Consider the following 20,938-nt stretch of genomic DNA (forward strand, 5'->3'; position numbering starts at 1 on the left):
AAGAGTATGTGTAGTTTTGCAAGAAGCTGCCAAACTGCCTTCAGAGTAGATATATCATTTTGCAATCCCATCAGCAGCAAGTGAGGGTTCTTGTTGTTCCGTATCCTCACCAGCACATGATCTTGCTTGTGTTTTGGGTTTCAGCCTTTCCAACTGGTGTGTGGGGCATCTCCTTATTATTTTAATTTGCAATACCCTAATGGCACACGATGTGGAGCATCTTTTCATGTGCTTATTTGACATTTCTGAAACTTTATTGAGGTGTCTGTTCAGGTCTTTTACCCCTTTTGTGAGTGGGTTGTTCTTTTACTCGTTGTTGTGTTTTAAGAACTCTTCACATATTTTGGCTAACAGTCCTTTATCAGATATATTCCTTAAAAATATTTTCCCCTCTCTTTAGTCAGTGTCTTTAACAATGCAGATATTTTTAGTTGTAATTCCAACTTATCATTTGTTTTACTCATGGATTGTGCCTTTGGTGTTATATCTAAAATGTCATTGCCATACCAAAGGTCATATAGGTTTCCTCGCCCCTCCAGGGTTCTAAGAGTTTTATACTTTTATGGTACTTGGCATTGAGGTCTATGGTCCATTCTGAATTAATTTTGTGAAGAGTGTAAAGTCCACGTCTGGATTTTGTTGTTGTTATATGAAAATATACAGTTGTTCCAACAACATTTGTATTGCCTTTGTTCATTTGTCAATATCAATTGACTATATTTACATAGATCTGTTTCTGGGATCTTTGCTTTATTGATCTTTTTGTTTATTCTTTCACCATAACCACCTGCCTTTGTTACTCTAGGCTTACAGAAAATTTTGTGGTTAAGTAGTATCCACCCTCTATCTTTCTTTTTCTTCAATAATATGGTGCTATTCTGAGTCTTTTCCCTTTCCATATAAACTTTAGAATCACTTTTGCTGGAATAACTTGCTAGAATTTTAACTGGGATTGTGTTGAATCTGTAGATCAAACTGGGGAGAGTAGACCTCTTGATGATAATGAGTTTTTGTATCCATGAACTTGGGATATCTTTTGTTTATTTTACTTAACTCATTGATTTCTTTCATCAGAGTTTCATAGTTCTTCTCATATAAATTCTGCATATATTTTATTAGGTTTGTAACTAGATGTTTAATTTTTAGGGGGTTGATGTTAATAGTATTGTATTTTTAATTTCCAATTCCACTTGTTCATTGCTATTATATAAAAAAGTAATGGACTTTTGCATCTTTATCTTTGTGTCTTCCAACCTTGGTATGATTTGCTTATTAGTTCCAAGAGTTTTCTTTGTTGATTCTTTTGGATTTTCTACATAGACAATCTTGTCATTTGCAAAGTAAAATAGTTTTATTTCTTTCTTTTCAGCCACAATACTTTTTATTCCCTTTTCTTATCTTATTGCATTAGCAGGACTTCCAATATTATGTTTAAAAGGAGGTTGAGAGGAGTTAATCTTTGCCTTATTCCCGATTTTAGTAAGAAAACTAGTTTCTCACAACTAAGGGTGATGTTAGCTGTAGGGTTTTTGGTAGGTGGTCTCCATCAAGTTAAGGAAGTTTCCCTCTGTTCCTAATTTGCTGGGAGTTGTTTTTATAAATGGGTGTTAGATTTTGTCAGGTATGGATTTTTTCCTGCATCTATTGATATGATCATGTGATTTTTTTATCTTTAACCTATTTATGTGAGAGACTACGTTAACTGATTCTTGAATATTGAATAAGACTTGCATACCTGGGGTAAATTCCATCCTGGTGTCATTTTAATATACTTCTTTACATACTTGTCTTAATTGAGAGTATGACTCAATGGTTAAGACTAGAGTCAGCTGCTTGGGCTTAAATACCACCTCTCTTGCTTACCACTGTGAATGTAGGCAAGTAATTTAACCTCATTATGCCTCAGTTTTTGCATCTGTAAGATTATGTGAAAAGTACTGATCCCAAAGAGTATTGTAAAGATTAAATTGAACCTAAAAAACTTAGCAGCCTGCCTAGCACATGGTGGGTGCCATGATGGTTTTTAAAAGGTGTCCCTCCCTGTTTGAATGTGTTCTCATTGTGTTTTCTCTGCTTTTGTATTTCTAGTGCCTGGTATAAAGTAGATACTAGGCAAAAGAAAGCACTATGGAGTAAAATATACATTTTTTCTATTTTATGGTTATTAAAGATTCTGTAATTCTACTTTGATTATATATTTGACATTCAGATAAGTTATCCCCAAAGAAGGCTCCCAAGGGGGTGGATTTTCTTGTGCTATCTGGGCATAATCCCTAGAACATCCTCCAAGGTGTATGCTAACTCTAACTTCCTTTGGATCATTGTCCCAGGCTTGGTTGTTTCAAAGTTCTGTGAACAGGAAGGTCACCAGGGAAGAGTTGAAGGTACTATTACCCTATTTTACAAAACACGATGCCAGGAGAAACATGTATTTTCTGATGGTTTTCAAGGGTTGAAACAACTTCTCTGAAGATTGAGCATCACTTGAATTTAGCAGCAAGAGAACATAGCTTCTCTGTTTGACCCTAGCCCCTCTTTCCCTTTTAATAGTTCTAGAGTCAGAATACTCACTATCAACCTAATGGAGAATGCCTTAGGGGTAGACCACATAACTCATAAACAATGATGAATAAGCACATGCCACAATAATGGGAAATGGCCCTGCCATCAAGAGGAATCAGAATCACACTGTGCTGGCCATGTTTGCCTCATGTGCACGACGTACAGTTGTGAAAAATGGCAGCGCATGGGCTCTTCCCAAATGGAACCGGCACAGAAATAATGTGAAGCTGTGACAGAAAAAAGAGCACATGCTCACTCTGGTAAACAACTGAAGACCTTCTGCATGAACACAGCTCTCCTGGAAGAATTTCCCCCCTGGGGAAATCATGTCACATGCTCTCAAAAGAGGCCACAAAGGCCAGGGCCTCTGCAAGACAGTGGGGGTTTGCTGGTGAGTTAAGCAGATTGAGGATCATGGACATGTCTGGACTAATCCTGGGAAGCTCTGAATGTGAATTGTGAGGGCAGGGTCTCTCTGCATGATGGCACTGTTGCCTTTTGGGGTCTGGTGATTCTTTGTGGTGGGGACTTCCCTGTGCATGGTAAGATATCCCTGGTCTTTACCCACTAGATGCCAGGGGCCACCCTCACAGTCACACTATATAAACCAAAAATGTCTCCAGATGTTGTCAAGGGCCAGTGAAGGGCATAAAACCATTTCCCATCAAAAACCACTTCTTTAGGAAGATGGCTTAGAAGTTCTGGCACATCCATCCAGGAAAAACCAAACCTGCAACTGGGAGGTTTATCCAGTCTCACTGGAAGAAACGATGTTCATTTTAAAAAGCAGAAGGTGAGATGACAATTATTTTGTAAGGTGTGACCAGCTTGGTCTAAGATCTGGGTTTCAGGGGAGGCTGCTGAGAAATAGGAGAGAACAGGTGACCCAGAAATCACAGGAGCCAGGGAAGCTCAAGGGACCACCTAGGATTAGGAAGCCTAAAGAAAACACGGATCAGGCAGGTGCAAGTAAAGCCGCCAAACGTGTGGAGCGCAGAAATTGGCTATCGATATGAGTTTAGTCAAGGCAGACAAACAGGGCCACACCAGGGTGATACTCACAGTGTCTAACAACCAAGAATATAGCAGAGGAACTACCAATCCTAACAGCCATCAGCGGAAGCCACCCAGCATGGGCAGTCCAGGGCCTGGCAGGGCCTGGGGACACCAGAGAGGGAGCACCGGTTGGCGGCAGTCAGATAAATCAGGAGGGCTCCAGCAGGAGCTTGAGAATCAAATTCAGAGAAGGCCCCAGCAAAGCAGCAGTGCTCAGAGGCCAGGGGCAGAGCCGGAGAAATAAGAGTTCCCAGGGCCCAGATCTGTCAGAGGGTTGAGTCCTGTTTAATCCTTTTCAGTGCCTACCTGGATCCAAAGACACGGGAGCCGCTTCAGGCCTAAATTATGTATACACACGAGCAAAGACGAAAGCGAGCACAGAAAAACGAAAGCCCTTTGATTTGTAGCCTTTCAGCCTTGTAGGTGATTTTCCCCCTTCTTTTATTTAGAGGTCTGTTGATAGCGCTACAATTTTGTTTCAGCAATAAAGGTAAAATATATGTGGATGTTAACAAAGATGAGCCAGAAGAGCCTTTGGGAGGTTGCGGCCGGTTAGAATTTAATATTCATTAAGATTTTTTAAAAAATCTATTAACTTTATAGCAGAAGTCATAAAAACAAACCCGATACCACCAACTTCTTCCCTCCCAGGCACGTGGCAGCGGCACTTCAAAGCAGGCCGTGCCTCTCTGAAAGAACTGGCTGTCTAGAGTGCGACTGAGCCCAGGGGCTCCACTGATGTTTCCTGCCGGAGGGAGACAGCTGTCCATTCCCTTCGCCCCTCTCATCGCGGTCCAGCTCTGGCTCATGGTGCATGCTGACCGATGAGGCCCGCTGCCAGCCCTGTCCTTGCCAGGCTGTAGTGAGAAGTAGTCCCCAGGACACACACACCGTCCATCACAACAGATTAGCTCTGATCACAGCCTAATTATGCCAAGTACAGCCAAACCCCTATCTGTGCTTTTCTGGGGATGGGTAGAAACAGAAATGGGTAATTGAGAGACATTAAGAAAGGGACTAAAATACCGTGTGTTGTGCTGAAGGATGAGTACGATTAATGACACATTATTGCGAGGGAGAGTAAAGAGGTTGCTGCCCGCCCGTTCTCCTGCCAGGCAGCCAGCAGACCCTTCTTCCTCAGTGGGGATTGGTGAAGGAGATGGCTTGCAGGAAGCCGGGCTGTTGGCATCAGCACCTTCTGGAAGGCCCAAGCCTGTTGGGTTGCTGTAGGGCAACTGTACAGCTCCAGAGAGGGCACCAAGATATATAGGAAGCTCCGTGCCTGAGGGCTGGCTTCCAAGTAGATGGCACATCTGTCCTTTATTCTTCCCAGAAATGTATGCTCAACGTAGGAACCTGGCTTGTTATTAATAGACAACAGCAAGTATTGGGGGGAACCTCAATTAGGGAATAATGAGCTAGCACTCAGATATTCATGCACACAGAGGTGAATCACGTCAGAATACCTAATGGAAACGATTTAGGAACAACAAATATATGCTCTTCAATTAGGAGAATTGTTGAATCTACACCGTCTGATACAGTAGCCACTAGGCACATGTGACTGTGTTTAAATTTCATTTAATTTAATTAAGGACACTTAAACATTCAGTCTCTCAGTCACATGAGGCACATTTTAAATGCTCAATAGCCACACGTAGCTGGTGGCTACCACAGAGGCGGTACAGATGCCAGACGTCTTCTTATCATCACGGAGAGACAAGATGGACACTCTGGGATTAAAAAATGCTGGTGTATCCTTATAATGGACAACTGCCTATTCTCAAAAACATGAGGTGAATGCATGTAGTCTGATATAGAAAGGTCTCCCCTGTGTATTATGTGTCAACAAGTTATAAAAGTTTATAATATTAATTATTCTTTAAAAACAAGTGTGACACATATACAAACACACACATTTTATGTAAGTCAGAACACAGACTGGAAGGATGTACCCCAAATTGTAAGCAGCGGTTATCTTTTTTTTTTTTTATTCCGGGGATTGAACCCAAGGTGTTTAACTATCGAGCCACATTCCCTAGCCCTCGCAGCAGTTATCTTGAGGAGAAATTTATTTTCTCCACTACACATTATCTGAATGTATTCCATTGAGCATGAGTTACTTTTGTAATTAAAGAGATTTAGTGGATGAAAAGGTGTGGAAATGGTTGAGAAGCATGAGCAGAGGTTTTCTCTTTGCCTCTTTATTTGACTAGTCTTGTTCCTGAAGCTGCCTGCACGGGGTTGACCAGCTGGCTGGCTGGAAAGGGCACAGTTCACAGCAGACGCACCCGCTGCCTTCAGGACACTCCCGCAGGCCTGTGCTCCTGGTCTGCAGTGTCTCTGCTGGTAGGGGGATGAATCCACTTTGCAGGAATTCGGAGGACCACTCACGACTTCTCTTTGAGTCCATAGCAGAGGAAGATGAGGCAGAAACACATGGCTGCCATGTCAAATAGCACCTGGGGGGCTGAATCAAATGGGTACATGTCAGCCAGGGGACTTCCCTGCCACATAGGAGGGATCGGAGATATGTCCCCCAGGCTGTGTTGTGTGTGTGTGTGTGTGTGTGTGCATGTGGGAGAGGCATCCGTATCCATCCTGTCCCTGGGAATTCCTCTCTCTGCTGCCTTATGTTCTATGTGATGGACCTGGAACAGGACCTGCTTTCTTTCTTCTTCCCCTTCAGAAATCCATCCCTGCCTTCCCTCCCCCTTCCACCCTGACTTGCCCTCCGGCACCATGGACGTCCTACTCTGGGGTGTGAGTCACATGAACTCCTGCACTGTTCTGGGTCCCTTCTGCTCTTGTGGCTGTGGGCCACTGGACAGGGTTCCTTGAACTGTGAAATCCAGCTTCATTCTGGGGAAAATGGATGATCACGAGCCCTTACTTCAGAGTCAAAGAGGGGCAGTGAGGAGCTTAGGCAGTGCTTGGCATACAGTATGTGCTAGATAAATGCTCTCTTGCATTGGAATTAGCATTTGTTTTTTGCTGAGTAATTCTGCAGAGAGGCTCACCATTGTCTGCTCTTTATGTGGCTGCGTCTCTCCTCAGATGAATGGAGAGTCATTGAAGGACAAGAACATCTGCTTCACATTTTCTGTCCCTTAGGCTCCCGACAGTGAGCTACCCCAGCCTACTGGTGGATTCACTTTTGGTGGGGTGCTGGGGGATATTGGGAATCTGACCCGGGGTACTTTGCCACTGAACTACATCCCCATTCCTTTATTTTTTATTTCAAAACAGGGTCTTGCTAAGTTACTAAGAGAATCCTCAAATTTGCAATCTTCCTGTCTCAGCCTCCCGAGTTGCTAGGATTACAGGTGCCCATCACCACACCCTGCTGGTACACTCACTGTTACTTTTGCTTTGAACACTTCGGAGAGCCTGGGCGACATCCTTCCATTGCCCTCCTATGTGACAGGGAAGCCCTCCCTGACCGACATGTCTGTTCGCAAGGCCTGCCAGGTGCTGCTTGACTTTGAGGCCCAGGGTTTTTCTGCCTCATCCCGGTGCCTGAGTGGTGAGGGCAGCTCAGCTGCAACTCGGAGCACAGTGCACAGCTCAGCCCTGGGAAGGCTGTTGGCCACTGAACCCCACACAAACCTGGGCACCTGACAGTGCTGTAGGTGGGCAAATGGGGGTACCCTGGGTGTCAGAGAGGAAGGGCCCAGGGTTTCCCTGTGTGCTTCCTTAGAACTGTATCCATCTCTGTCTTTTAGTTTTCTCAAAGGAAGACAATCTTGTTAGTCTCTGCCTATTGCCATCCAAGAAGAAAGCTGAGGGCTTTCTTCTACTTGGTGACAGATACTGATGTGAAACTGTGATGACAACAACAGTACTGTTTGTGTGTTTCTTAGTATGTCTGAGAGAGACACTAGGCTAATAGCATTTTATGCATGTATATGTATGTATAAATGTGTGTCTGTGTATGTACGTGTGTGTGTGTGTGTGTGTTGTGACTGATCCTCATTATTGGTGAATGATGTTTTTGTGAATTAGCCTACCCACTAAAATTTATTTGTAAACTGAAAATCAGTACCCATAGCACTTTTGTGGACATCTTCTGATGCATACAGTGATGAGAAATTTGTCACCTGATGTCAAGTTTGCATCTGATCCTGGTGACACCCTGCCTTCTAATTTCTGTTTGGGTACTGTAAACAAGTGTCCTCTCTATGGACTACTTAGTGACACATTCTCCTAATTTGGGGGCCTTTCATTGGCAGTTTTGCTGTTTCAAACAGTCTCCAAGTGTGGTGCTGAGTGCTGTCTAGTGTCGCTCAGTGCAGGAAGGCTGTGGTGTGCCCCAGGAGAATGTGACTTGTTAGCAAGATAGTTCAAGCATGAGTTGTAGCGCTGTTGGCCGTGAGCTGGGTGTTGTGAGTCACCGATGCCTAGTTACCGAGGTGTCCTTAAACAGAAGCCTAAAACCAGCTCATATATTGATAGGTTAACAGAAACATTGAGACCAGAGGCTTCCAGGCTCCCAACATTCTCTCTGCTGGGAGCAGTGCTTCAGCATTTCATTCATTTGGGTTCAAAAACTTGACCAAACAGCTCTATGGTATGTACGAATCTTTGCTAAATCTCCCGAGTCTGTTGGAGATAGAGGGGACTGTGATGCTTAAGTTCACAGACTCTGGGCTGGAGTCACGGCGTCTCTGTCCACTGACATTACACATCTGTTTTGCCAAGAACCGTAGCTGCTGCTGGGGATCCTGCTCCGAGCCGTCAGGACATGTTTGTCCTTAGATGTTTTTCCCTGGGTCTCAGCTCCTGCAATCAGCCACATACTTGGAGGAGTGATGGTTTATCACTTGCTGGACCAACCACACCACAGGCAGAATCTTGCTGTGTGCGTTAAGTAATAAAGGTGGCTCTGTGAGGCACAGCGGGCCCCGGCAGCCTCTCCTCAGCTGGCTGGCGGCCACCTGCTGGCTGGCTTCTCCACCTGGAGAGTCACAGGGAAGATCCAAGACTCAGTGAGTACCCTGGCCGATGCCTCACTCTGTGGAGTCCGCAGTGGTCTGTGAGGGAGAGCCCAGCTCTGAAGCTGGCTTCCCTCGTGCCGGAGCCCAGGCCGGACCACATGACGATGACAAGATCAGGGGTGGCTGAGTTTGGGGCTGTTTACTGTGGCTCAGCCACAGTGGTAAGTAGGGCCTGCAGCTTGTCTTTGATTATTTGTTGTGCGCGTCACAACCACATGAAAGTGGTCCTGTCAATATGCCCATTGTGCAGATGAGAAGATGACAGCATGTCACATGGTGTGCCCAAGACTCACAGGTGGAAGCTGGCGAAGCCAGGATTTAAAAGTAGTTGGTTCACCCCCAGAGCCAGCTGCCTTCCCATCACCAGATGACATCCTTCCGTGTCCTCGAGGACCAGCATTCTCATCAATATGGGGGACATTGCAACAGAGAATCCATGTGCAGTTCCTGACACTGAGCTGAGTTCAGGAAAGGGTTTCAGTCCCCTTTCTCTTCTCTCTTTCTTTTTTTTTGGCCATGCTGGGGTGGAACCCAGGGCTTTGCACATGCTAGGGGAACGCTCTACTCAGAGCTACACCCCTGTCCCCAAGTCCCCTTCTGTAAACACAAGCTCCCTCCTGCCCCAGGCTAGCTCTGAGCATTCTGCTGTTTCTCTGGAGCTGACAAGGATTCAGCTGTTGATTGGGAGGGGTGCTCTGACTTGTGTCACGTATCACAGAAGTGGTCTTACTCCAACTTGCCCACGCTGCCCTGTCTGCTGGCAGTTGGAGCAGGAGTCAAGTGTGGGACTTAGGAGTCGGCCTGCTTTAGTCACTGCCCTAGGGGGACCCCATAAGGCAGAGGGCTTGTGTCCAGGCGGTATCAGGGAAGACGGTCCCAGGGCACAGGAGTGAAGGAGGAAGGGGGTGAAGGAGTGTGTGTGGGGGGGTTGGGGGGTGTGTGTGGGGGAGCTTGAGGGGTGAGGGGTGGCCGTGTGAGGATGCGCTGCTGAGCTGGCCGCCTCTGTGCACAGCTGAGGGACAGTGTGGGACCCTGCCCCTGAGAAGCGTCCTTGCAGGTTGTGGCTGAGAAGGGGGAATTTGCCCACTGGTTCCAGTCTTGGATGGGCCAGTGTTTGCCCCCGGGGCTTTCCTGGTTTGCATCTTTGGGTGGTGCAGGCAGGATGGGGCCCTGAGAGCCTGGGCCCTCAGGCAGGAGGCAAGAGGCTTTTAGGCCAGGGAGGAGCTGGGTGCCGCTCCTGCCAGCTGGCAGACCCCACCAGAGCTGGCGCAAGACCTCCGGAGGCAGCTTCGGAAGTGTGCCTCATCGGGTCCGAGGCAGCCTGCAAACTGAGCTGCTACGTGGACCCTAGCCCCCTCGGGGCCCCTTGGCTCCTGTGCTTCCTATGCCCCTGGGTTTTTCTGCCCCTGTCACCTGGCAGCCTCATGACTGTGCTATCGGGAGCCTTCTCAATCTTTTTATGCTCCGATTTCAAAGCTGTCTCGAAATGAGATAAGTGAACGCCTAATACAGTTTCTCCGAAACACCTGTATTTGTCTGGCTGACCTCATATTAACACAGGTTCTCGTCTCAACTTGAACGCTGCTGTATCTATGGCTGCCCCCCTTACCATGGCCGCTGCTGAGCCCTTAGCGCTCATCTCTGTGTCTGATGCCGTGAATACCAAGTGAGTGGCGCAGGATGGCTCCCACCCTCCAGGCAGATGGGCCCACTACCCGGCAAGTGTACCCGAACTCGCAAGAGGCAGGATCCGACCCCCAGGCTGGCAGCCTGCCTGTTTAGTTGCTCTGCTAAATCCTGGCACCTGAGACTTTGGTTGCTGCCTGCATTCCCTGAGCCCTGGTCACAAGATGAGCAGTGCCTTCCAGGCTGGGGAAGCAGAGATGACAAGCCCCTGCCAGCCCTGGGAGGGGTCAGGCCAGCTGATAATTAAAGGGCACCTTGGACACATTGCCAAAGCTATTATTGGTTCTAGTGGAGAGGACTTCATTCCACACAGGGCAGAAGAAGTAGATAGTGTGAAGTATTCGGAGCTCATTGTGGTGAGGGCGTGGTTCTTATCCCAAAGCAGCAACCCAGAGGCAACCCTTGGAGATGTTTAATCCTGAGCCGGGGGTCTGGCCCGTGGCTTCAGTATCACCTGGGTGGTGGAAAAATGGAGATTTAGGGCCCTACCTCTGACCTATGGAGTTAGCCTTCCTTGGGGTAGGGTCCAGTTGTCTGCATTTTAACAAGCTTTCTGAGACTCTGGTGCACACTGAAGTTTGAGAACTACAACCTTGTGGGTTGTCAGCAAACCTGAGCCTCCAGCAATGCTCTCAGCTTGCCCAGGCTCAGCTCAGTGTGGGGCCAGAAAAGAGAAAGCCCAGGGGTGGCCCTGTCAAAGAGAGGCTCTGAGCACTCACTTTGGAGTCAAACCTGTACCTCTTTGGATCTTTAGCATGTTCCAGAATCTCTGTAAATCAGTGACCTCCTGTGCAAAGTGGGAATGGCTAGCAGGGCCCATTTTTATTCTAGGTACCCATGGCACACCTGGCGTAAGATGGCCCCAAGGACTGCTTTTGTTGTTCTCGTGACTATCTGCAACCAAGGGACTGAGTTAGCCGGACCCATGAAGATCTAAGCTTTGGGGGCTTCACAGGCTCAGGAGTCAGCAGTGCTGCCAAAGGGCAAGGCCTGAGACTCCTGCAGACCCCTGGGCACCTCTGTGGATGCCACTCCTCCTGTAGCCTTTGGGGCATCCTTGGACCTGGGGACAGCAAATTGAACAAAACTATGTCCCCAAACAAGGACAGCCCCTTTAGATACCTGGCATGTGGCCCTGTCTTGGCATTTGGAGCCTGGACGATCTTACTGCCCCATCAGGCTCATGGACAATGGACCCTGCTGCTATTTATCTTACCCACTACCTCACTGATAAAGTCTACAGAGGAATAGTGGGTCTGTTAGGACTTACCCATTGAGCCTTTTATTTTAAGTGACACATTCTAGTACTGGTTAATTGTAATTCTGATAACATTACTTGTAATACTGTCTCCAGTCCTGAGAATTAATTTGACTGGAAAAATTCCAGAAGGACTTAAATGTTTCTCATTAAAAGCATTATAGATAACTTATTAGACATTGTAACTAATTGTAATACCACCCAATGTAAAGCCTCCCAATTAAGATGCTGTTTCTTCTCCTGTGATTAGTTGGGAAACCTTTTCCATACGAATATGCCCTCTAGAATGTCGATCAATTAAGCATATATAATTGTACTGAACCGTTGGCTCCCCCAATAATCACTCTCTCTAGTGATCTGTACCCCATCTGGGCTGGAAAGCTCCTGAAGACAAATTTCCTCAACTCTAGTTAGGGGCTGAAAAATGGTTCTCTGTAAGGCTGCTTGTGCGCTAGATATTTCTCTTGGCCCTGTTGACAGGGATGCATTGTGCTTTTTCAATATGGAGGACGTCTTCAATGCATATATTTTTCCTTAAAAAGATAAAGAGAAGCCATTCTGTGTCTTGGTTCTTGACCTCCCTTGAGGGACACACCTGTGGGAGAGTGGCCCCTGTTGGGCAGCTGCTGCTTGCCCCAGGGTTGAAGGTTCGACCTCAGTTCTCAAGCCTCCTCCACATTTATGGGACTTCAGAAGGACTTCCCGCTTTCCGTGCCTGGGAAGTCACCCTGGAAAGCCTAACATTGCAAGGGAGCATTTGCTAGTCACCACCGAAGTGTCTGAGCTCATGCCACTTTGCAATTGCTCCATGGTGGAAACCTCTGGAAGTCATCAAGGGGGTGGGAAGTAGCCAAGATTTGTAGGAGAGGCAGGACAGAAGCTGCAGTGAGCCTGGTGTCAGGAGGAAACAGCTCATTGTCACTGCATCCGTCTTTTTACTCATGACTTTCCCCACTGAATTTTCCTGCAGCCACGTGTAGGTGGGAAATGAGGAAAAAGAAAGAAAGAAAGAAAGAAAGAAAAACCCACAGAAGAGCCCAAATCAACAGCTCAAACAACTCCAGAATCAATCGAAAGCTCCTCTCTTCGAGGGGAGTGTTCATTGGTGGGGTGACCACAAACTGCCTGGGCTTGCTGTACCTGGGAACAACAGGGCAGATGTCCACAGGAACATCCAGGAGAAGGACAGATGGGGCTGTAATTAGGGGAAGAGCTTCCAGCAGATTCTCAGAATGGGCCAGAGTTTGCAGCATCCAGGATATATAAACTGGTGCATAATCTGGGGTAGTCAGGTATGAAACCTAAAGACACGTCCATGGATTTCCTTTTAATAAATCATCTCCTCTAGTAGTCATTTTTCATCAACAGGCAATTCAGGAAAAGTTGGAATTGAGCATAATGTTGCATATCATTTCAGAACATCTGGTTCTGATATGCAGGAACAGCTGTTTAGTACCTGGGATGGAAACAACATCTTCCCCGGGGCTGCCACGGTTCACCTCCCAGAGGTGCAGTGTCGTTGAAGTAGCTGTATGTCCCAGGTCTTCCTTTCCTGGGTAACAGGGACAGCAGCGTTACCAGTGGGGCACTGAAGGCTGCATATTGTTTTATACACACCAGATACTTGCCAAGCACTTTCCTATGTGATCGAATTAAATCTTCACATCTGGGTTCACTGGTGTGTAGACGGGGAAAGGAAGTCATAGAGCCAGAGACGGGCTCTGCACAAAGTCCACTGCGGGTCTGCGCCATGCCACAGCTCAGGTTCTTCCACCACCACCACGAATTGCTCATAAAGGAGGAAAGAAGACGACTGTGGAGATCCCAAATGAAGAAAATAGCAGGTGGATTTCCTTTATTTATTCTGTGGTCATGTTTTGGATGGGAGATGTTGGTTTTGCTGCTCTGTCATTATGTGTAGCCACACCGTCACCAGGTGGCAGCAGGATGCCTTGATCACATGAGCCAATCAGCAAGCCCTGTTCTTTACCCAGTGTTCAAGGTGGTAAGCAAAACCTTATTTGTAAGCAAGACTTTCTAAGTCTTTGATGAAAACTTTGAAAACCAAATGTTTAGGAAAAGAATTACACTTATACACCTAATGTCAAAGCAGATAAATCTTAAAAGCAAACTTAATAACACAGTCTTAAGATGTAGGTGGGTTTCCTCCTGATCTTTAGCCACATTGAGGTAGCGGGCTGCCCCAGTCTTTGCCTGGCACTGTGATAGAAGTGGTGGTCTTCATGAGTCCAACAGAACATTTAACTTGATATCCAGATTTCCCCAGAACTCAGTCTCTTAGATCCAGATTTAAGTTTTGAAAGATTTTCATCATTCACTCGTTCAGTGTTTTAGGACTTGCTTTCTATCCACGACCTATTGGTGTATGCAGGAGCAGATGCACTATGGGGTAGTTGTGCCCAAGAATTAAAAACAGAAAGGGCGTGGCCTCAGGAAGTGGCCCCTCCGTGGCATCGTGTGCCTGTGCCTGACCTCAGACAGAGCTGTTTCCCCGGTCACTCCACATTCCCTCACCTGCCACTGCCACCTGTATTGTTAAGAACCGTTTCTCACCTAGGAAGCTCCTGGGGATCCTCCCTAGCCTCTCACCCACGCTTGCTCTTCTGAACACCAAGGCTGAAGTGGACAACTCAAGCTCAGAGCCTGGGTGGAGCTGGGTTCAAATCCTAATGACCCAAATTCCCTCTGTGTGTTTCATTTCATTTCATTTTAATTTTTTTATTTGTTTTTTTAGTTACACATGACAGTAGAATGTATTTTTATATATCATACATATATGGAGAATACCTTCCCATTTTTGTGGTTGTACGTGATATGGAGTTAGGAAAGTTATATCTGATTCATTCTACTATCTTTCCCATTCCCATCCCCTGGTCAGCCAATTGTGAGTCAGCATCCACATCAGAGAGAATATTCCGTCTTTGTTTTTTTGGTTCTAGCTTATTTCACTTAGCATGATATTCTTCAGTTCCATCCATTTACCCACAAACGTCATGATTTCATTCTTCTTTATGGCTGAGTAATATTCCATTGTGTATATATACCACATTTTCTTTGTTCATTCATCACTGAAGGGCACCTAGGTTGGTTCCATAGGTTGGTTATTGTGAGTTGAGCTGCTTGCTATAAACATTGATGTGGCTGTGTCACTGTAGTATGCTGATTTTAAGTCCTTTGGGTATAAACTGAGAAGTGGAATAACTGGGTCAAATGGTGGTTCTGTTCCAAGTTTTCTGACGATCTCCATACTGCTTTCCAGAGTAGTTACACCAATTTGCAGTCCCCTGTGTGACTTTTATCACTTAGCCTCTCCGGTCTCTGTTTCTTATGGGAGCTATAACCTCATCAATGGATTAATCCACTTGATGAATTAGTAATAATTTCAGTGGACTGCTGGGTGGTGACATAGGCAGGTGGGGTGTGACTTGGAGGAAGAGGTCACTGAGGATATACCCTTGGGGACTACATCTTGTCCCTGGCCCTTTCTTTTCTCCTTTTCTCCTTCCTGGCTGCCCTGAGATGAGCAAGCTTTTCTCTGTCACATCCTTCCACCATGATGCCCAAAGCAGTGGAGTTGGCTGGCCATGAACCGAACCTCTGAAAGCCCAGTTCTACAATCTGCACAGCTGAACCCGAGAAACTAGCAAGGGGTGATAGGGATATTAAGAATAAAAGGCTGGGATCAGGTGGTCACTGCTCTCTGATGGAGGAGGAGCGTCTGAAGAGTTGGTCCAGCAAGTTTATTTACATGGAGTCTCATAATCAAGAAGTAAAGGGCCATTCTGGTGGCGTATGCCTGTAACCTCAGCAGCTCAGGAGGCTGAGACAGGAGGATCTGAGTTCAAAGACAACCTCAGCAACGTCAAGGCTCTAAGGAACTCAGTGAGGCCCTGTCTCTAAATAAAATACAAAATAGGGCTGGGGATGTGGCTCAGTGGCCGAGTACCTCTGAGTTCAATCCCCAGTACCAAAAAAAAAAAAGTGAAGTACTATGCAGGCATTGTTCTTTGTGCAGTAGAGACTTTCTAGTGCTGCCATGTTTGGAGCTTCCTGCCGCACTCAGGAGGCCCCTTGTCTAACGTGACTGTTAGCTGGGCAGGCTCAGAAGTAGCAGCACTGGTGAAATACTGCAGGGATCTATGTTCAGAATCCTCTGTTCCCTGGAGGCTGGGTCTGAAATCTAGGTCAAGAATTGATTGGCTCCGTGGCTAGCACAGAAATTCCTTTAGAACAGGGCATCACCCCACAACTGGGCCATCTCTTGTACCAAGAATATTCACAGAAAGGCATCGCCTCTGTCGCAGGACAGTTTCAAAACCCACCATTCAGTCACTGCTCCTGACAATCCAGCCCCTTTCCCTCCTCTAGGTTGTTCTTGTCAGGTGTTTTGGTCACAGTGATGGAAAGCTAATGAACGCAGCACCTTTGAAGGTACAGCTTGTGTTCTAAGTTGCAAACACTTGTAGTGGGAGAGGAATTAGCAGGAACTGCAACCAGAATCCTCTTGGGGCCTGTAGGAGGCCTTGTGCCCACTCACATCAGCCACCCCCATCTCAAATGGCCTGATTGACAGCTTAAATTTCACCCCTTTCAAAACTGTCTTTATAAAGACCTCTTGCTCCCAATCTGGCCGGAGATGGTAACTTCAACTAATATTGGGCTCACTTTTCTTAGTTTTCATCTTCAATTTGTGGTGTTTGAAATGAACGTGAGGCTGAGGCACTTGAAGAAGCATGGAAAGTAAGAGCAGTTCTCGAGCCAGCTAGGCAATTCCCTTCTGTCGGTCCCCACCATGTCACACTGGAACCTCTGTTGACGGCAGCAGGGCGAGTCCTTCATGCGCACATACCTTGAGTCTTACATTCCCGATTCTTCTCCCTGAAGTCCTTGGCTCAGGTACATAACACCAGAGGGAGGTCTCACCAGGGATCACATAGACAGAGGGTATTTAAATTTGGAAAACATTATCGAGAAATATGAGTCGTGTCAGCCGTCTCCTGTGCTAACATTTTTTCAAAGTGAATTATTTTGTGGCTGTTCGAGGAGGGGGCCTACTGGAAAGAAAGGCAGACGGGAGGAACAGAATTATTTATAATTATGATATGTGTTGGCGGGACGGGGGCTGTGCCTTCCGAGACACAAATGGATGACAAAGAATAAGTTATCTCCTTATAGATAGAACGTGGCAATAATTGCATAGTTTCTGGCTTCAAAAAGTCATAATCTATTAATTTGATGGATATCAAAAAGCCATAATCTGTCAATCAGTGTCAGAAGAAAGAGTGCCTCGGAGCTTTGAAGCCTGACATTTAGAGTACTGCTGGATACCTTTATTTTTATTCTGATAGTAATAGGGAGGAAGGATTCAAACATGCACAGAATACTTAGGGAATGAATATCATTTTAGTTGTCTTAACAATTTTGCAACTTAAAAGTGGTATTGGATCAGTACGCGGTATTGGAAAAAGTGTAAAAGTCACCCTACAGTGAACTACAGGGAGATAATTTCAACCTACAATTTCACTGGCATTACCCATTAAGGCATTGCCTCCTTGGTTTAAATGTGAACGGAACCTGAGATTATTTCTCCATAAATTCCCGTGGCCCATCTATTATTTCTATCTACTCCATGGATACATTCCTGAAACATACCAGTGGGCGCCGAGGAAAATAGTCCATCAGTAGAACGTCAAATTGATGGAAGGAAGGAATCGGAGACGTCACACACAAAGAAAAATGCAGCTTTTCCAGCCCTGGTGCGCTTGCCAGTTGCGGTAAACAAAGGTGCCCTGCTCTGGTCGGGGAGAACTGGGCTCCACGGCTCCTTGACACTCGCGCAGGTTAGAAAGCTGAGCCCTGTGGCCTTGGCCTACTTCTTATCCCCCAGCTGAAGATGCTGTTTAGGTATTTTCCAGGGCAGAGGCCGCCACACCCACCTGCCCTGTCTTCCTGTGTTCGCTGGCAGCTTGGCCCTCCTTCCCCCTCTGTCTCTCTTCCTGAGGTCGAGCCGTGGTTTACCTTGAAGAGGGAGTGACTGTGCACCTCTGGTTCAGCCTCCGTGGCCCCTCCCCTTAGTACAAACACCTGGAAGAGCAGACAGCAGGGAGGACACTAGCGCTCAGAAGCCAAGAGAAAGGGACATGAGAGGGAGGAGCCGAGACTGCCCAGGGCCCAGGGACAGGGCGAGAGGGAGGAGCCAAGACTGCCCAGGGCCCAGGGACAGGGCGAGAGGGAGGAGCCGAGAGTGCCCAGGGCTCTGGGTATTCTGGGTGTGGACATGCATCTCGTCTGCACCATGATCTCGCCCTCCAAACCTGGTCTCCATCTCGCCTTCCTGACCACCAGCCTGCAGCTTGCCCCTCCCTGGTGTCCACTTTCCATCTGGTAGATGGCACCTCCTGAATGCCTCCATCTGCTTCTCTCCTTCTCCACTGCCAGCACCCAATCTGAGCTCACATTTTTTTTTTTTTTTTGGTCTTAAATATCAAGACGGCCCCCTCCTGGTCTCACCATAGTCATTCTACTCTTCTGTGCACTCTCTTGTCCCCAACCAGAGGGGACAATAGCTTCAATATCATGCCTGTGACCTATGTAACTCCACTGTTTACCATTTCTTAGGGAAACAATATACTAAATGCTCAAATGTGCTACAAGGTCTTGCATGGGAATCACTGATGGATACCATCTGCTCTTGTATAGCTCGGAACTTGAGCTCCGGCCATCCCAGTCTGTTCAGTCGCTAAGACCATCACGCACAGGCCTCTGCCCAGCCTCCACTATGCTGTCCACTGTGCTGTGAGGGAACCCTGAGCCTCTCCCGGGTTCCAACTCCTCCAGCCCTTGCATTTCACTCTATAGTCGCTACTTTGGGGAAGGCCGAGCCTCAGTCTAGATTGGTTCCCCCTCCTGTCCTCTGGTACCATGTCACATGCCTCTGCCCCGTCGCTCAGGTGGTGATCGTTTCTCATGTGTGACTAGTGTGGTCTCCGCCACAAGACTCACAGCTGCACAGGGAAGACACTGAAGCCCACTGCTGAGCACAGTGGTTGACAACTTTTAGATAATTAATAAATAATGACTGCATTAGTACATTTATGGATTAGATATAGAGTTATGGCCCATTTAGCAGATTTGGAACCAGAGTTCACTCTAAGTAAGAGCCTGGCAGAGGCAGAAGCGGGATTTGGACTCAGTTCCCTCTCCTCTGCCCATCCTAACACACTAAGATATGGACAGGGCGAGGGTGGGTCCTTTGTGAAGTTCCCTCCAGTCACAGTGAAGTACCCTAGCTGTCTTCAGTTTGACGCTCTATCATTTGTTTCACGCAGATGCTCCTGTGGGACCGTGCCGTCCCTCCCCCTTTCCCACTGTCTTGGTGATGTCAGTCTGTCCAGTTGGAGCCTTTCTTTAAGTGCCCAATCAAACTAATCTGATCAAGTGAACTTGGCTTCTGACTTGGCTCTCACAATTTGCCACCTCTGAATGATTGATGTTGTCTTGTCCCTGTGGGAAAAGTGGCTGCAAATATGATCCAGGGACTCTATAGTCGCAATTCCAGCATAATTTTCACAAGTCGTGGTCAGAATAGTAAGAAGCACTGCTTGGAAGTCTCGCGTGGACATTACTCGTCTTCTGTCACCTTGGCCTTTACATTGGCCTCCCAAATCCCCGTGTGCAGCAGCCAGTACCGGAGCCTTCTCCCTCCTGGAAGAGTGCTGTGACCGAGCAGACTGGTCTGGGGAGATGAGTGTGTGGGGCGCGGCAGATGATTTATAACGTATTTTCATGTCCACACAATTCACCAGCTCAGGATCCAAGAGAAAGTGGGATAAGTGTAAGCATCACCTTCAGGAATGTGGCTTAAAGTTCGCGGGGTGCAGAGAGGTTTCTGCTGGCTTTGAAAGCCCATTTCCCATGACATGATTGCCCCAGCCGAAGGCCTTTGGGTAAGGTGCGGGAATTTCCTGTTTGCTTATCTATTTTCAACCCAGAATGTCCACTCTTCCAGGGCAAGGACTGGGTTCTGTTTATCCTCTTATCCCCGGAGGCTTTCATGACCTGGGTCGGTCCTAGGTACTCAAAATATTTCTTGGAAAAAAGCCTTCTCTCAGTGACAATGGAGCATGGAGGAGCCAGAAGGAGTGGGTGGGAGGCGGCTCTCAGCTGGCTTTGCTTTCTGAGAGACACTGGCCTCTCTGGTGAGGCCACGGGTGTAGGCCTGCTCTTGTGGAAGTAGGCAGCCTGGAGTGGCCTTGGAGAGCACAGAGCTGAAGGAGACGGCAGTGGGACAGCCACATCTTACAGACCTGGCCTCTCTGTTTTTCCAAACAGTGTGAAATGCATCACCTGTGCACAGACATTCCATTATTCACCACAAAACACAAAGAAACCCCCTTTCCTCATCCCCGATGCAGCCTGTACTCAACCTCAGACACGCAGGATCAACACGAGGGATTGTGTGGTTCCAGAAAACAGGGCATCATGACAGGGAAGGAGGGACAACCCACTCTAGGAAGCCGACTTGGGTTGGCACCACTGTGGGTGACAGAGGCACATGCCTCCCAGGACCCTCCAAGGAGAGCCACAGAAAGCACCCCAGAAGTGTTTGGCTCTGGGGTGGTGCCCACACCCTGTTACCTAGGTCTGCCCAGAGGATGCCAGCACCTTTGCTTTCTCAAACCACGGGAGCAGGAGGGACCCTATGGTTCCCTGGGGCATTCCATCACACGGTGTCGGAGAGACCACAGGGCACAGCCCAGGGATGGAGGGTACACTGAGGCCAGCTGGCTGTCACAGCATGGGTCATGCTGAAGCTGGTTGTCACAGTAGGGCTGGGCAGTAGGGAGAGAGAAGTGCCCAGCAAGATCTCCTACTTTAGGTGTGGACCATAAAGGTCACTTCAGAGCCCTCACACGCTCCTAGAGTGGGCTTGCCAGCCTGGTAGTTTGCACACGAGCAGAGAGAGGAAGTGAAGTCCTGGTGGGGCGGCAAGGTGTGAAACAGGCAGAAGCTGGTCGGTCAGCGTAGCGGAGTGAATGGGAGCACAGGCTCCTGCACCCAACTCCCTTGGTTCTGAATTCTGCCCTGCTCCCTCCTAGTGCAGAGCTGAGGACATGATTTAACCAGTCTTGGTCATGGGCTTATCTTCAGCAAAATGGGGATACAAAGGGCAACCTCAAGCTGTTTGAATTTCAGATCATTTGTGATGAGAATATGCTCATAACTACCTGCAGAGGCGGAAGTGACAATACCATGCACAGGTATCAAAAATGGACCTGGAACAGATTTTAGGACACTGGAAAAGGTTTTTTTAAAAAAGAACCATATTTCACAGAGTTTCAGGTCCACTAACCAGGAG

At 47.4% G+C, this 20,938-nt stretch overlaps 1 protein-coding gene across 2 annotated transcripts in view; it reads left to right on the forward strand.

Annotated features, from left to right (window-relative positions):
• Positions 1 to 20,938, forward strand: part of Cdh13 (cadherin 13) — an 873,206-nt gene that overhangs the window by 27,171 nt on the left and 825,097 nt on the right. Inside the window, exon 1 of one of the 2 annotated variants that reach the window (XM_046434915.2) lies at positions 7,583 to 8,188. The exons of the other annotated variant lie outside the window; for it this stretch is intronic. Within the exon in view, the coding sequence (XP_046290871.1) occupies positions 8,186 to 8,188 (3 nt within the window). The 5' untranslated portion in view covers positions 7,583 to 8,185. Of the gene's footprint in view, positions 1 to 7,582; positions 8,189 to 20,938 lie in introns of those variants that run through there. 2 annotated transcript variants of the gene reach the window in all.

Source organism: Marmota monax, unplaced genomic scaffold (assembly GCF_021218885.2).
Source record: "Marmota monax isolate L192 unplaced genomic scaffold, Marmota_monax_Labrador192_F-V1.1 WCK01_AAM20220418_F8-fsc00024, whole genome shotgun sequence".
In the NCBI taxonomy this organism is placed as follows: domain Eukaryota; kingdom Metazoa; phylum Chordata; class Mammalia; order Rodentia; family Sciuridae; genus Marmota; species Marmota monax.